Here is a 17194-nt window from a genome sequence, read left to right on the forward strand (position 1 = left end):
GGCAATGAACACATCATTGATGCAGTTGTGTATAATTTTATGCTTTGCCCTCTTCTCTGTGTTGGAAACAGATTTACAGGCCCCTGAAATTAAAGCTGGTCATATGTTATTGGTGAAATAGGATACTATTTGGATTTGGTAACAAGGGCTGTAGGATGCTTATTAAGGAGTTATTTTAAGAAATATTCATGTATTCTTTGTACTTGATACTAGGTGTCACGGGTCAACTATTTTCACACTTTTATGAAAGGGTCTTGTGGCGCTAGCTAAAGCACTATTGCTTAACTAGTCAGCCTATTGTTTATCACAATTTATCTACGAAATAATTTTAATAACATTCAATTAAATAGCAGTAGAAACAGTAAGGAATTATGAAGTAGTGGCAAGCAAGTTTACATCTTCGTTGACATTGTGTGTTCAGTGAGGGAGGCAAGCAAGTTAAACACGTTGACAATAGTTACTGAATTTGTAATTGTTTAACTTTGTGTTTGTGTGCAGTAATTGCCCAATGCACTGAAGTGAAAAAGGAAAATATTTCTTAAGGTAGTAATGTTTATAGACCGTCTCATTAAGGTTCAGAGCTGTGGTCCTCATCGGGAAAATAATTGGCGAGGATTGGAGATGGTGGAACTGGTTGGTCGTCTAAGTAATAATAACAACAATAATAATAATAATAATATGACTCCCAAATTGAGCTCTCCTGGTTGGGGGAGGGGGGGGGGGGTGTTATCACTGCTTTGTCGTCGGTAAATTTATTTTTATGTATAACAAGAATATATAGGTCAGATTGCGGCCCACACTTTGAACTGAATGTAAATGGTTTGATTTTAAAATATTAATACGCTGAGTTGATTGATTGGTTGAAACCATCGTCTTTAGGAGAGGCCGCTCTTTTTCTCACCAACATTTAGTTCGATGATACTTTCGTCCCGATTAATTTCATACTTGAAAATAAAACACATCTTACTATGTTTTGCAGTCCTAAATCTCACATTATTATCTCTGTATGTTTTTTCTCCAAACTTAATAATAAAGCAAACCAAACCCATGGATGAGACTAGATGGATTAGAAATTTTGGTGCAACCAGAGCCATGAACACCCCTTCCCTTGAAGGAAAAACTTGTAATGCAAGGAATCAAGAGAGTCAAAAGGGAGCACCTCATTTAGAATCTGGAATTTAATTATAATAAATGTTAAAAAGAAGGAAGCTTTGCCAAATAAAATTATATAAAAGAAAAAGAGGACCGCGACCATGATACTGAAACTAAAGACTTCCAAAAGCTTTCATCACTGCCCACCTACGACCTCCAAATAGATTCAAGGTATAATTACGAAAAGAGGCTGCACAGAGGAAATCACTCGTTCAGACAAGGAAATAGCATTACAAAAAATATATACATAATATGAGAGAGAAAGAGAGAGAGAGAGAGAGATCTTACTGTGTCTACACTAACGGGTTTCCCGTCATCCAACAATATCTCGGCTATAGTTCCAGATTGGTCAGCCTGACGCAAGAAAATGAAGTAGACCATTAAAAAAACACAACCGTCAAACAATGAGTGCCATATCCAGTAACAGGATACAAAGATCCGCCCCATAATTGATTTAATTGCAACTGAAAATAGTTCATGTCAGCTTCAGGAGTCCTAGGTTGTGTTTTCTTGCCAGCACCTTTTTTTTTTCATGTGCAAAACAAGAACATAAATATGAACGATAAAGGTACCACACAAAAGTTTGTATTTTTCCATCCAATGAAATAAGAATATCAATTTTCATGATAAAAATTGGAAATATCATTCCTTTTGCATGCTATGTTATGTATGAATTTTAAAAAAATTTACATTAAATACTTTATACTATAATCATTAATATGATTTGTATATAAATAAAATCTTTCCACAAAATAACAGGAAAAAGAAAATAGTAAAATTTCCTAAATCATGAACCAACAATAATTAAACAAAAGAGAGGAAAATAAAGGGTAGCAGTTTAAAGAGTGAACCAATGGTTACCTCAATTTCATTCATCAGTTTCATGGCTTCGACGATACAAAGAATCTGCCCTTTCTGCACCTTATCTCCAACCTGAAACCAGTAATACTAGGTGTGAGGGATGAATTTATTTAAAAAGCCTAGTATAAAATGTATATACAAGCATATGCATATGCATGAATGACACATAAATGTGCACACTTTCTACAAACTATTCCTAGATTCAAGGGCCATTTCATAACTGAACCAGTCGCCAAACGTCAACAAGAAAAGTGATGTCATACTGATTCAATAGCATTCAGGGGTTAACAAGAAGTGCAATGAAAGAATCCTAATTTACTAAATTGGCTCAAAATTAAGAGAGCAGTTCACTGAAAAAAAATAAAAAAACACCCCTTCAATCAACATTTTCACATTGTATATTTGTCCAGCCCAACAATTTAAGGGATATGTCCATTCAAAGCATACAAAGCATAGATCAAATATCAAGCTACACCATGACTCGTAAGTGATGTGCAATCCATGTGGTGCCCCAACTGCGAGTTCTCTGTCACGTCCATATGGAAAAAATATAATTGCATAAGCATGTAGGGCCACAGTAAACCAATCATAGGGATTTTGGAATGCATAAAAACATCAAAGGGCCATGTAATCCAACATTAGGCCTTGCCAAATGAAAGCAACATCTTATAATTTGTCATGTTCAATGCCTGTGGGATCATGACCACTTAAATGGTGAGTAGCACAAACACTTACCTTCACAAATGGGGGCTCACCGGGTGCTGGAGACCTATAAAAAGTTCCAGCCATGGGACATTTCAGTGGTGGATGAGATGATTTGCTTGCTTTTGCAGGAGCGGGCAAGGCTGGTGGCGGAGCTGAGGACGCTGGACTTGCAGGGGCAGGAGCAGTAGCCTGTGTTGGTTGTGGTTGAGATGGAAACACAGGGTGGGCCATGGGGGGTTGCATAATGATGGCAGAGGCTGCCGGCACTGGCTGTGGCAAGGCTTCTTTCTTTCTAATGATGAGCTCACAGTCCCGTTGCTTCAGCTGCAGCTCCATTATATCTCTTGAATCCACAAGTCTGCCCATGGAAAAACATTAAACTCTGGAAAACCCGATGCTGTCTAATTTATCTACTTGGAATATCACATGTAACAACACTGATACAAATGAGGAAGTTAAGACTCACTTGACGAGATCTGACACTTGGGCCATAAATTCAGTGATTGATGTTGGATCTGGAATTGAATTTTGAACAGATGTCTTTTCAGCAGACTCTCCTTTTCCCTGGGATGATGCCACCGTATCAAGCAATGGAGCAGAATTCGAAGATTTCTCCGCAACAACCTTGTATTTAGAGCGGCGATAGGTTTAAAAAGATTTAGCTAAAAAGATCATTCACATACAAATTTTAGGATATCTAATTAGCTTACCTCAGCAGGCAGTGCATGCACCTTCCAAACAGCAGACCCCTTTTGATTGGGCTGCTGCAAAAGATGATCACACAGCGCAAGCAACAAAAAAATTATTAGAAAGGAAAAGCAACCACTTCCAATCACAACAATGGTTCAAAGATCATTTTGGTACATTGGGGAACTGAAATTAGCAAAAAAACGCCTTTCATCAAATATCCAGGCATCTTTTAACAGAAGAAAAATGAACCATGTACTTTAGTTCAATTGCTGAAAATGAAAACTAAAATGGTTCTCAATATTTTTTTTTAAATAAATATAATTTTAGGGCTACTGCTTTTCATAGTTTTCAATGCTGTCATTCCAGCGGAACAGAAACTTCACATGTATTTAAGGAAGCTTTCCTTCGGTGTGGTCACCGGGGAAAAAAATGCCTGGTAGTGAAAAAACAAGTTATCTAACAACTTAAGTTTCCAAAATTTTGAAAATTCTCTATGCTGTTTTCACGCGTCAATGGCCTTTCATTGTCAAGATTTATTATTTTTAATCTAAATTGACTTAGTTTCCAAAATTTTGAAAATTCTATATGCTGTTTTCAGATGTCAATGGCCTTTCGTTGTCAAGATTTATTATTTTTAATCTAAATTGACTATTAGCTTGTAATACTGACCCTATGTTTAGCCTTTAATTTGCCATTGTATTGGATTTATCCAAATCCAAATTATAGGTCCGAAATCCACACTCCCAAATGTAGCATGAAATGGAAAATTTGAAAATATCACAAATTTTTTTTTAAAAAAAAGACTGCAAAATTAACATCCCACTTTTTACAGATAAAAGTTATGTTAATTGAACAAAACAGCATACACAAAAATTTTAAATTACTAAGCTAACATGGAATCCAGGACATTGTGTCCTGATCTCTATGACACTCAATGCAACACACGCAAGCATAATGAACTAATTTTTTGGCAAGCATAGAACTTGATGCGGTATTCATCTCTCACTCAGAATTATGTAATTGGAATTTATCGGGATATAGCATGAATAAACCAAAGTCATCAGCTTAAAGGTTTTACTTGGAGACATGCAACTTTGGAATCAAAGTATCGTGCTTTAGCTACACACAATAAAAATAAAAATAAATAGAAGCAATTCGTTTTAGAAATCAATCTGGGGAAGAAAAACTGAAAATCAAATTCCAAACATTGAAAATATAAGTTAAGCACTAAAAGATCAGCTCCACTTTCGCAACAGCTACAGCAGCTACAACCATTAAGGCAATAATATTATGAATTGAAAAAAGAAATGATAATTCAAACAACACAATGCAGGCAATCAAATCATCAAATGCCAAAAAACTACATCCATTGGAAACAACAAACCTTCTTTTTAACATTTTATTATAATTAAATTCCAGATTCACGGAGGAACATATAAAACTAACCCGAAACCCAAAAGCTGCCGAGTCGTCGGGGGAAGATCCGGCCACTAATGCCGATGGTCTCGAAATGAGGGCAAGATTGTACGAGATCTTAGACTGCCTCGGCTGCTGGCGGCGGTGATGTGAAGCCAATCCACGGCCAGACAGCGAGGAGGATTTGGGGCAAGGAATGGTGAATGAGGCCATTTTACGCCGACCCAAAAAGCAAAAACAAAAAAATTATATGTAGATATGCGGTAAAAAAGGAAGAAAAGCTCAAATCCAGCGATAACTCGTATTGATTCTGGGCCTGGTTCACCGATACGAATCAAGCGCTTTGGGTTTTGGGAGGGGAGAAGAAGAGGGGTTTATAGATTTAGAGAGAAGGAGAATGCAGAAGGGAACGATGAGATCGAAGCAACCAGGAGGGAAATCTGGGAAGCTCGAGAAGATTTTGTGGGGAGGTTTTGTGGGTGGAACTCATTTTCTTTCGATACTATCAAGGGAAGCCACCTATCTCCTTTATTGTTTTTATTATTATTTAAGCCAGGGCAACACTAAACCATTCCCAACTGCCCAGGGAAACGCCAAAGCCAAATTCAGGAACGAACCCAAATCACAGTTTTAATTGTTTGTGGTGGTCCAACAAAATTACAAAGCTTTGATAAAATCAGCTCTTTGCTCATAGTTTTGGTTAAATTAATTCAAACCATGCTATAATATTAGGCTTGAAATTTGATTAATGGTGCGCTTGGTCGAGCAATTACATCTCATTCATATTTTAATTTAATGTGTAATAGTAAATATAATGAATATATGTGTATATAATAAGTAACCTATTGCCGTTAATGAGTATCGCTTTCTGCTAAAATTTGTAAGAAGGTAGAGTCCGTAATAACAATGTTGTTTTTTAATTTAGTATATTTACAAGCACATCAGAGCTAATGTTGGATGATTACCAAAATTATTAAAATAATTTTTTAAGATAGAAACTTAGTTCGCATATTTTATAAAATGAAGACGGTGTTATTTTATTACGATAAATAACCATGTAAAAATGATGTGATAAATTAATATAGAATAAATAATGAATGACTATTCTTAAATTTTGATTTGCAAATATCTGTTCTGAAATCTATATTGGTTTGAGCATTAGCACTAACATTTATCCTAAAATAATGTCGATTTGTTAAATTTATTTGCAATTGCTGCTCCATTCTCAACTGTTTAATAAACCGAACAAAATTTAGTGACATTTTAATTCTTTAGTATGTGTCTTTTGATATAAGAGATTTGAAATTTTAAGTTTATAAATGAGGGGAAAAAACTTGAGATACGAGATGGAAGGTTTATGGTATTGTCATCGTTATGCCGTCATACCCCCATATCCATTTGGCCTACTTGAGCATCATTTCAAAAACAAAAATTGAAGGAAAGAGGGGAAGAAATTGAAAGAAAACGAAAGACACCACCTACCTCAAACAATATATTTTTTTTCTAAATCTATCATGTTTTACTTTCTTTATTTTTTCTCATACTTTTTTCAGACCTTTCTTGTTCTCTCAACTTTTTTCATCACTTCCTCACTAATTTTCTCTTAAAAATCATGCATGCTTGGGGGATTGTACAAAATGTGAGAGTTAGAGTGGGTGGGAATGAGAGGACTTTAAAATCAAGAAACTTTCATTCTCCCATACTAGCTTTTTCTAACTTTTTTTTTCTCATCAGTTCCTTGTTTTCTCACTTTTTTTTTTTTCTCCCTTAAGCATTTGGAAAATTGTCATAGGGTGTTAAGAGTAAAAGTAGAGAAAAGATTAGGGAGAGTGGTGTGAAAAATCTTTTTTGAATGATGCTCTGGTTAGGTTTTTTTTTTTTTTTTTCTTGGGTTGAAATGGGACTATTTTGTACTTAGAAGTGAATTATCTTTTTTATGTTTGTCAGTGTGTGAACAAAATATTGGATTGTCTATTTTATTCTCAAGATCTTTGAAATTTTTATTTTTAATTTCAATTATTTTTCTTGGGATTTTTTTTTTTTTTTTACGATCGTAATTCATAACAACTATTTGTTATTGGTTTTATAATGAAGGAACTCTTAAGTATACCAAGTCCATAAATACCTCACTTGGTCCTACAAATGCAATATGAGGAGAATTCTAGTCTAACTATACGGAGCAAGTCAAATTACTTGTAGACACTATTTTTGCTGCACAAAGAGAACAAAGTTTGATGAAGATTAGGTTTCAACATCATGTTAATTAGACATGAAATGTGTAAATTTTTTTATGTAATAGCTATGATTTTTTATTTTTATTTTTAATTGGGGTTTCTATTTCAAATTTTTATATATATTTTATTTTGATAATAAAATCTATGTGAATTTTCCTACTTTGTTGCATTAGAGTTATTCAGACAAAATTACCTTTGATGGGTTGATTTTCATTTGTAGTTTTGGTTTGATTTTTTTAAGAGACAATATAACACCTCCTGTCATGACCCGAAAATTCTATTACATTTTTTTTTTCTATACTGCTAAAAATATAAAATTACTCTGACACCAATAATAACATCCACAATGTCATCTTGGACCTGGAGTGGGTACCAGGGATACCTGTTCATAAATACAGCCTATCTATGCAACGAAAAACATAATATACCTGAACCTCATATACAATACCAGAGTTCTACTATCTCCATAAATATACATGTATGTCTCCAAAAATCCATAAAACATCCTAGAGATTATACAAAACATATCTCCCAACACAACCACTTACCTTTAAATTAGGATTGTACAAACTCCTCCTCTACCTCGGAGCTCGCTCCGCTCGTCTGTCTAGATTTCCTAAAATATTTGAATTCTGGGGTGAGACACCTCTCAGTAAGTGGGATAGATTATCATCAGTGTGTGGCAACATGGGTTCTATTGTGTTATAAACGTGTACTGTCCATAATTGATTGTAACATAATTAACTCTATCTGATAAATTAGGAAATATGTACTCGTACTTATATAAGTCTGGTACAATCATATTTAATTTCTTAACCTAAGCATACCATGTCATAATAAATTTCTATAAACATGTAAATCATTTGCTATTTTTTGTATAATACTGAATTTCTCCCTTGGATGGATACCTAGCTGATATCATGTCTTGCCTCGACATGACTGGGTTGTACAGCCTGCAGACGGGACCTAACAATGGTTGGCCTACCACGTTAAGCCAAAACTAACTCGTCTGTAAGTACGATTAGCCTTCCCAGCTTGATCTGGATTGCCAGGGGAGCACACTACTCTTCTCTAGGCTCAATCGACTATCCAATCACCAACACTCTATCTAAGACATGTGGTGACACTAATCTAACATAATAGTTACGGTACCATGCTCTGAAACTAAACTAATCCATCAAGATTCTGCTATCATATAGTACATTTCATAATATAACTGTAACATAAATCAAGACAAATAAGATTAGTATATTATCAAAGGAGCTTTGAATCTCAAAGAGAAAATCTCAACACAATATTTTTCAAGTATAAGCACAAATGAGATTAGGGTTCAAGCTTACTCAAAAGTATTTTATTGAAAATGCAAGCAAACTTTCGAATCTGGCAATGAAGATGCCAAGACTTAGAAGCTAACAAAAGTTCTTCTCAAAAAGATATTTATCAATCGAATATATTGACAAAGAACCCTAGATTTACTCTCCAAGAAAAATATCAATCAATATACGAAAATGAGAGTAATGAGCTTCAAGAACAAATCTGTGTAGGCACACACCAAGTGAAAATCAAACTCCCTCTGACTTGCAATTAGTTTGCAAGAAAGGAGTAAGCAAAAATTACTCTTTGGTTTTGAAAAAATTTTTCAAGCAAAAATATATGGGAGTATGAAGTATAGGCTTGAAGATATGAAAAATATGCAATGTAGGTTGAGGGAAAAAATCAGAGAGAATTTTTGTCTAATTATGTTGCTAATTATATGCTAATCTGGACAAGTGAGGGGTATATATAGAATTCCCTTAATTTTAGACCGTTGGGGACATAAAGGGAATTTATCAAAAGTTTAATTAATAATTAACCCATGTTTAAAGTCAATTATTGTGATTAAAAATATGACAACCCGAGAGATTCAGTCGCCCAGCCCTTAGGGTCGGTCGCCCGAACAGACACAGTCAGAAAAGTTTACTTTCTGACTTTAGGAGCCCGAATGAAGGTTCGGGTGGCTGGGCCAAGGCGATTTTCCAAACACTCGAGATTCGGTCGCCCAGTGGTCAGTTCGGTTTGCCGAACTTCATACTTTGGTCGCCCAGTGTATATTTGAACTTGGAGTTCGGGCACCCAAGGAAGGTAAAAAGTGACACCCCTTATGTTCGATCGACTGTGAACTTGGAATTCGAGCGCCCGGTTAGTCTATGGCCTTTTGAGCATTTAAACCCTATCATGCATGCAGATGCATTATTATAGACCATATTAAATATTACAGACCCAAAATAATAAATGCAAATACAGTAAGCAAGTGATCTTCATTCATTTTGTTCCTCAATCTCTTTGCTCTTCAAATGCCATATGTGATGTGATCTTTGCGTTCCTTATGACTTCCTTGTATTCCTATCTTCAGTGCATGCAAAAGATGATCTTGTTTCAAGAGCTCGGTGCACAGGTAAGAACCATTGGATTTATCATAATCAAAACGGGAAGGACTCATAGAGTCAACATTCTCGCCTTTTTTGATGATAACAAATACAATAAGCAAAAGTGGGAAAAGCCAAACAAACTTCCCATGAGGATATGCATAATATTCAAATTTGATAGTGAAGTTCAAGCATATAACGAGTGAAGATAAGAATTCAAAATTTATGCATTCAATTTTGGGTTTGTCAAATAAAGCACAAATATTATGCATGTAGTTAACTTTCCCAATTTTACAGATATTTCTCCTCCTTTTGACATCAGCAAGAAGGGGCTAATGTAGGAAAGTGAACACAAAGCATAGCTATTCAAGTGAATGATTATATTTTGGGAAGAATTTTAGAAATTTCGGCAGTAAGCCGTTTGAAAATAGAGCATTTCCCCCCTAAAAAAAAATCAAGGACTTGATAGATTTCACATTATTTGAGCATCATTTAAATCAAGCAAGCAACAACCTCAAGCATGCAAAGCAAACAATTCAGTATAGTTCAAGGCAGTTTATGCTGTGATTGTTAATATTTTCAATATCTATAAAACGTAATATAAACATGTAGTTCATTATGGAGCAATTTCAGTTCTCATAGAATATGAAGTGTATGAGTATAGATGTGAGAAAACTTAATTTTTTCAAGGTCGTAGTATTCTAATTTAAGTTGCTCCCCCTCAGTTTATGCACTCTATCATATCTCAATAAACTCAATACAGGTCTAAGCTAAAATTTTGGGTGTGCCTTAAGAGGTAGAATTTTAAGAAAGAATCTCCCCCTTTCAATTAGAAACCTAGCTTAAATACAATAAATTGCTTATACTAGTTAAAGACTAATTTCACTATACTTAGAAGTGTAAGGAAAAAATTTTAAAATATTTTGATAACTATACTGGATATTGAATGATTCATTTTAAATATATAGTTAGCATAGTCTTCCTACAGACCACAAATGCATAAGAGAATATATATTAAGGCATACATTAGTGCTTATAACCAAGAACAATCCATATCTGATTATAAATTCATGAAAGTTGGATGAGATGTTCAAGGTTTTTCGAAGAGCCTCAATATTCAAAAGCTAAACATGATGCAAATGAGTCTCCTACAAATTTGATGATTATGCTACATGAAGTTTAATATTCAATTGATTTTCACTCATCCTTTCAAAAATGTTTTACCAATAATGTTATCATAATCATCTTTGTACATGATTTTATTTTGGAAAAATTCTAAAGAAAATTCGACAGCATGCCGTCTGTAAATTGGACATTTTCCCACAAAACTTGTCCTTGAAATTTGGTTGTTTTCAGCAGATGGTTCATAATGAGCATGCAACAACCTAGATCCACTATCAGCATGCAGTTCACATCACTACATCCGCCATGCAGGAGGCATTCTAGATAGTGCATGCAATCAGGTAGCTCAAATAACAGTTCATAAAATATAAACCATCCATTAAAGAGATTTAACCATTCAGTATAAAATGGACAGTAATTTATAGTTTTATTCATAAAGGCATATAAGCATATGGTATGATTATGAGAGCATTTAATTTATCTAAGTGAACTGCTCCCCCTGAGTTAGGTGCTCTATACATTTCCTTTTTATGCCTTATCTTTTCATAATTTAGCCAAGTGTTTTAGTTTTTCAATGATTTAAGCTTGGCTATGAATTCTTAGGCTTATCGGACCAAAAAGTCACAATGAATATTTCTTTAAGTGTACTAAGTCAATATTACCTCTATTGATATGAATTTCAATACGTGTGAGAGGCACAAGTTAGAATGACTTTCATATTTAACAGTTTGTACATAGGTTTCTTTGAACTACGTATCATTATTTTTGATAGAAACCTAAAGTAATCATTTTAGCCATTTAACTTATTCTGATAAGGTGAAGCTCTAAATGATTTGATGTTAATGTTTGAGAGCTTAGGAAGCAGGAGAGGATAAATACTCCTAACAATTTTATCTTCTTTAAGTCTAGAAAAGTATATTGAAGATGCCGAACTTTTTTCAAAATATTTTCGTGCAAGTAATCATGTCGAGGCTTGGGCAAAAAGCATTAAGGATATATATGTCAGATGTGAACAATGCTCTTTGGAGATTGGAAGGCATCCTTTAGATATAATCATAAGGATACTTGTTAATTGACACTAGTAGAATAGGTGTTTATGATCAATAGTGCTTAAGCATATAGTGATGACTAATAATGATTAGGCTTTTATGTTCTGGAATGAGCTTATAGTGTATAACGTTATATGGCAAGATTGATTCCCTAAGGCTCGGGCCTGTGTAATGGACAAGAGGTATGCTTAGCTTAAAGTTTTACATTCAAGTATTAATTAAGCTGTAGGAATTATTTATCAAGCACAAGTGCCTTATCCATTTGGAAGTGGATTTAGATTCTAAGTATAACAAGATAGTGTATTGGGAATGCTTATACTAAGGTTTTATATTTTAAGCCTGAACCACTTCCCAAGCTTTTAAATCATCACAACCCCTATACCTAATAACTAAGGACGAATAAAATATTATGTAATTTCTATTGAAACCATCCTTCCTCATCTCCTACTGGGTGTGCTTTCATGATTACCCACAACATTTCTTTGTCTATGCTTCTGGCACCTCTAGATGTACATTTATATAGAATGTGCCGCATCATTAAGCAAATTTTGTATATACGTGAAAGATTTTTCTTATTTGTTCTATTTTTACTAAATAAGGCAGATTTATTACTGTGGGAGTTAAAAAGTGAATCCCTTCTAAAAGATCTATTTCTTTTAACTTCTAAGGGTTTATTATGATTATTCTTTTCATTACTTGTGGATTTGAAAAACATTTCAGGATGATTTTCAATTTTTCTCTCTATGCAAATGTTTTCCAAAACCTTTGCAATTTTCTTCTTTTCTAAGGTAGCCTGATATTCTTCTAGATTTTTTAGTTGTTTTGCTACCCATTTATTTTCATTTTTCAAAAAGGTTTTTTGTTTATTCATCCTAACTAGAGGCTTATGCATTTTCGATAAAGCATTTTCTAATTTTTCATGAAAAAACATGCTTCCATCAATAAATTCATTATGTGATTCAATGCAGAATTTAACACAATAATTATCATATGAATCACTCCATGAATTGTCAGCAAAAACATCACATGAGCTATCAGATGATTCATCATAAGATATTTCACAATATTTGTTATTAGAATCATTGTATGGAACATCAGCAGTATAATCATAATTTTCAATAGATGATTCAACACATAATTTATTCCCATATTCTATATGAGAATCATCAAGTGCATTAATAACAGGATTATCACGATATTCAATATATGACTCAGCACATGAAGTGTTGGCCTAACAAGGCTTACAATTCTTATTTTGATGATAACAAATCAAGATAAATTTGATATGGTTTCAAGTTGAACTATTGCAGGAAGCAGATAATAGAAAGCCCAAGTGTTTCAAAGCTAAACTCAATGATAAAAGCTCAAGATGGACATATTCTATAAAAGCTTGAAGAATGAAAGAGTATTGAAAGCTCAAAGAATGCTTAATGATCGAGGAAAGAACTTAAAGCAAGGACTTTCATGAAGACTTAAGAAGCTCAAGGGTTTAGAGTCTTAAGAAAGTTTTTATGTAAGTACTTTATGTAAAGCTCAATATAAATTGAATTGAAGCTCGTTAAGAACAAGAAAATAAGAAACCAATTTTCGAAGACCTTAAAATATGTTTTATTAAATTAAAATAATAAAGGTCTCAAATGAGAAGAAGTTTTCAAAGTTAAATTTAGTTTTCTAGAAGTCAAGCGACTGCCCAATTCAAGCAAGTGACTACTCATTTTAGAATTTAAAATATGGTAGATAGTAGGGTCCTAGGCGACTGCCAGGAGCCTGGGTGGTCAAGCCAAGCACCTGCCTGTGCTTTGGCAGGCAACTGCCTACCTTCCGAGTTTCAAGTTTGAACTATGGGAGGTGATTTCCTGATCGTGGCAGGCAACTGCCACTCGAACAGTATGTTCAAAACTCCAACGCGAAATTTTTTAAATTTGGTTTCTTGGGCTCTACTCTTGTTGAAAACTTGGTAGATACTCCAAGAAAACTTGGGGGACAAGTTATTAACTTTTAAACATCTATAAATAGCCCCTAAGACAAGATTTTTAAATACCAAGAAAATTTCTCAACAATCAAGAATTCTCAAAGTGCTCTAAATTTCTTTTGTTCACATCTTGCTTTCACTACCGAGTTGCTGTTGATTCTAACTCCGAATTTGTGTCTTCAAAGTCTGAATTTTTCAATCCAAAGAAGATAAATTCGGTGATTTAATTCAATCGAGCTTCAATCTCTTTATATTGAATTACATTGAAGTATATTGTGCTGATTATTGTACTAACCTGCTCTGTTTGAGAGTGTCTCTTGTACACAAATTATTTCCTACTTCTTTGTTGTTTCTAGATGATTCAGGGTTGTTGGGTTGTTGTAACCAAGCGAGGGGATATCGTTTGGAGAGGTCTCTCTTCCTAAAAAGGAGGGTTTTGTAAAAGGTTTGCTCCACCTGGAAAGGAGCGTTCATAGTGGAATCCTTTGGTAGTTTTGACCAAAGGCAAGGATGTAGGCTAGGGATGAACTGAATCTCGTAAAAACGCAGTGTTCTTCTTACCCTATCTTTTTAATTTCAGCACTATATATTGGATTTGTATGTTGAGTGCAGGTTGCAAGGCTTGAATAACTAAAAAAAGAAGACTCTTAATCTATAGAAAGTCCGTTTTCATTAACTGTTTGTGGAATCCCATAAGGGAGTATGTTGGTTAATTTGCAGAAATCTTAATTAAGAGAGCGCAAACAAATTTTCAAAATAGGGCTTTTCAAATTACATACAGGGTTGCTTACAAAAGCTAAAGTTACAATTTCATAAGAATCTTTAAATTAAGATTGGTTTGGCATTTGGTATTTGTGATTGAATTGGTTGTTTGTGGTGCAATTTAAATTGTGAATTTTTTATTTACTTAAGGCTGCTTTGTGTTTTGAAACAAGTAAGTAAAATCTAAAAAGAACTTAAAATTTTCAATAACCCAATTCACCCACCCTTTTAGGATCACTATTCCACTTTCAATTGGTATCAGAGCTTAGTTATAACACATCTTAAAAAGTAGTTATATAAAGATCTTAAATGGCTCATATAGGAGTAGCTCCCTTCGGAGAGGCCCAATCCTCAACCCGACCACCAATCTTCATTGGACATAACTATACCTTTTGGAAAAAAACGTATGCAAATCTACCTATAAACTATGGATTGTAAATCTTGGGAGGTTGTCACGGATGGTGATCTAATTCCTCTGGAAATCGTAGATGGAAAACATATCCCGATGGAGAAAAAGGACATGACTGATATAGATTACAAAATGCTACAAATAAACTCAAGTGCTATCAATGCTTTGTATTGTGCTCTAGATGCTAATGAATTCAATAGAGTCATAGCTTGCAAAACAGCCAAAGAGATATGGGATAAGTTAGAAGTAACTAATGAAGGAACGATCGATGTTAGAGATAATAGAATTGATATGCTAACCAGTAAATACGAGGCCTTCAAAATGAATCCCGATGAATCCATAATTGATATGTTTACTAGGTTCACACATATAATAAACTCCCTCAATGCTTTAGGAAAAACTTATTCAACATATGAGATGATCTGTAAAATACTTAGAGGGCTGCCACACATTTGGGAACCTAAAGCTACAGCCATTATGGAAGGAAGAAACCTTAAAAACACTTCCCTAGATGAACTTATTGGATCTCGTCTATCTTATGAGATGACCATAAATGAACGAAATATTAACAAGAATAAAAAATCAATAGCCCTCAAGGTAGCCAAAGAAAACTCAAGTGAAGAAGAGGAAGAGACAAGTGACCTAGATGAAGAAGAACTATCATTCATTACTAAGAAGTTTGGAAAATTCTTTAAGAAAAACAAAATATTTTCTAGCAAGTTCAAAGGATCAAAATCTGAAAAAGGAGAAGGTAGTAAAAAGGAAAACAAGAAAGAACCACCTACTTGTTGCATTGTAAAAAGGTAGGTCACATTAAGCCCGGTTGTCCACAGCTCAAAAAGGACGCCAAAAAGAAGAAAAAGAAGGCAATGAAAGCTACTTTGGATGACACCAGCTCAAGTGAATCGAAAAGCGAAGCAAGTGATCAAGAAATGGCCAACATATGCTTCATGGCGCATGATGATGAGGTAAATTCCTACTACTTGTCGAATGAATCTAGTGATAGTTCTTGTGATGATTCTAGTGATAGCATGCCATCATACAAAGAAATGCAAATTGAACTCTTTGCCTTACACAAAAGATTTGTAAGAGTCACAAAAAGGAACATTGCTCTAAAAGAACAAAATGAAGCTTTCAAAAATCAACTTGACAAATTAAAATCAGTTGAAACAAAAAAAAAATTCACACATTGATGAACTAATGAAGAAAATAAATGACTTATCTCAAGAAATAGTCAAAATACAAGCAAATGAACAAAGTTAGATAGATTATCAATGGTATGTCACTTAGCTGGCTTAGTATCCGTGAACGAGGCTAGTTGGTTATGGCATAGAAGACTAGGCCATGCTAGTATGGACTTATTGTCAAGGTTAGCCAAAAAGAAATTAGTTAAAGGACTTCCTAATACAAGCTTTGTTAAAGATAAAATATGTGATGCTTGTCAATTAGGAAAACAAATTAAGTCCAGCTTTAATAAAAAGAAACATATCTCCATTAGTAGGCCCTTAGAACTTATTCACCTAGATTTGTTTGGACCAACTAGAACACAAAGTTTAGGAGGAAAGCAATATGCTTTCGTCATCGTTGATGACTATTCTAGGTTTATATGGGTACTCTTCTTAACCTCAAAGGATGAAGTTTGCAAAATGTTAATAGATTTATGTAAAATACTTCAAAATGAAAAAGGATATAGCATTATAAAAATTAGAAGTGATCAAGGAAAATAATTCAAAAATAGAGATGTAGAAAAATTCTACAATGAGAATAGAATAAGTCACAATTTTTCAGCTCCAAGGACTCCATAATAGAATGGAGTTGTTGAAAGAAAGAATAGAGCACTAAAAGAAATGGCTAGGACCATGTTGAATGAAAATAACTTACCTAAATACTTTTGGGCTGAAGCAGTTAACACTGCGTGTTATTTAATAATAGAGTATCTATAAGATTAAGTTTAAATAAAACTCTATATGAATTATGGAAAGAAAGAAGACCTAATATAGCTTACTTTCATGTATTTGGATGTAAGTGCTTTGTGCTTAATGACAAAGACAACTTAGGAAAATTTGATGCAAAGTTAGATGAGGGTATCTTCCTAGGTTATGTAGCAAATAGCAAAGCTTATAGAATCTACAACAAAAAAACACTCACTATTATTGAATCAATCCATGTAACATTTGATGAAGCTAATCCTTACACCAAAACAAATCAAATTGAAGAGAATGATGGCACCTTACATAAACTATAAAATTTAGACATTGAAGAAGTAAAAGAAGATAAACAAGAAATCATTGAAGAAACTACAAATGATACTCATACAGAAAATTCTGAATTGCTGAAGGAATGAAAATACTTAAGAAACCATCTTAAAGAACAAATAATAGGAGAACCATCCAAAGGAGTAACTACAAGATCATTAT

General features: G+C 33.9%; 1 protein-coding gene across 1 annotated transcript; it reads right to left on the minus strand.

The window, feature by feature from the left end:
• Positions 1 to 1163: 1163 nt before the first annotated feature.
• Positions 1164 to 5491, minus strand: LOC131153986 (biotin carboxyl carrier protein of acetyl-CoA carboxylase 2, chloroplastic). The gene is made up of 7 exons (XM_058106435.1): positions 4855 to 5491; positions 3429 to 3482; positions 3185 to 3342; positions 2749 to 3076; positions 2014 to 2085; positions 1441 to 1506; positions 1164 to 1342 (listed from the first exon to the last, which is right to left on the minus strand). Exons 1-7 carry the CDS (start codon positions 5035 to 5037, stop codon positions 1319 to 1321), a joined length of 885 nt encoding a protein of 294 aa, XP_057962418.1. The 5' UTR covers positions 5038 to 5491; the 3' UTR covers positions 1164 to 1318.
• Between the last annotated feature and the right edge of the window lie 11703 nt (positions 5492 to 17194).

The sequence above is a fragment of the Malania oleifera genome, chromosome 1 (assembly GCF_029873635.1).
Source record: "Malania oleifera isolate guangnan ecotype guangnan chromosome 1, ASM2987363v1, whole genome shotgun sequence".
Taxonomy (NCBI): domain Eukaryota; kingdom Viridiplantae; phylum Streptophyta; class Magnoliopsida; order Santalales; family Ximeniaceae; genus Malania; species Malania oleifera.

Coding starts and splice junctions, on each gene's coding strand:
- LOC131153986 (XM_058106435.1), bottom strand. CDS start 5,037: ATGGCCTCATTCACCATTCCTTGCCCCAAATCCTCCTCGCTGTCTGGC. Junction 3,343..3,428: donor TGCATGCACTGCCTGCTGAG/GTAAGCTAATTA, acceptor TCTAAATACAAG/GTTGTTGCGGAGAAATCTTC. Junction 1,507..2,013: donor AACTGATGAATGAAATTGAG/GTAACCATTGGT, acceptor TTCTTGCGTCAG/GCTGACCAATCTGGAACTAT.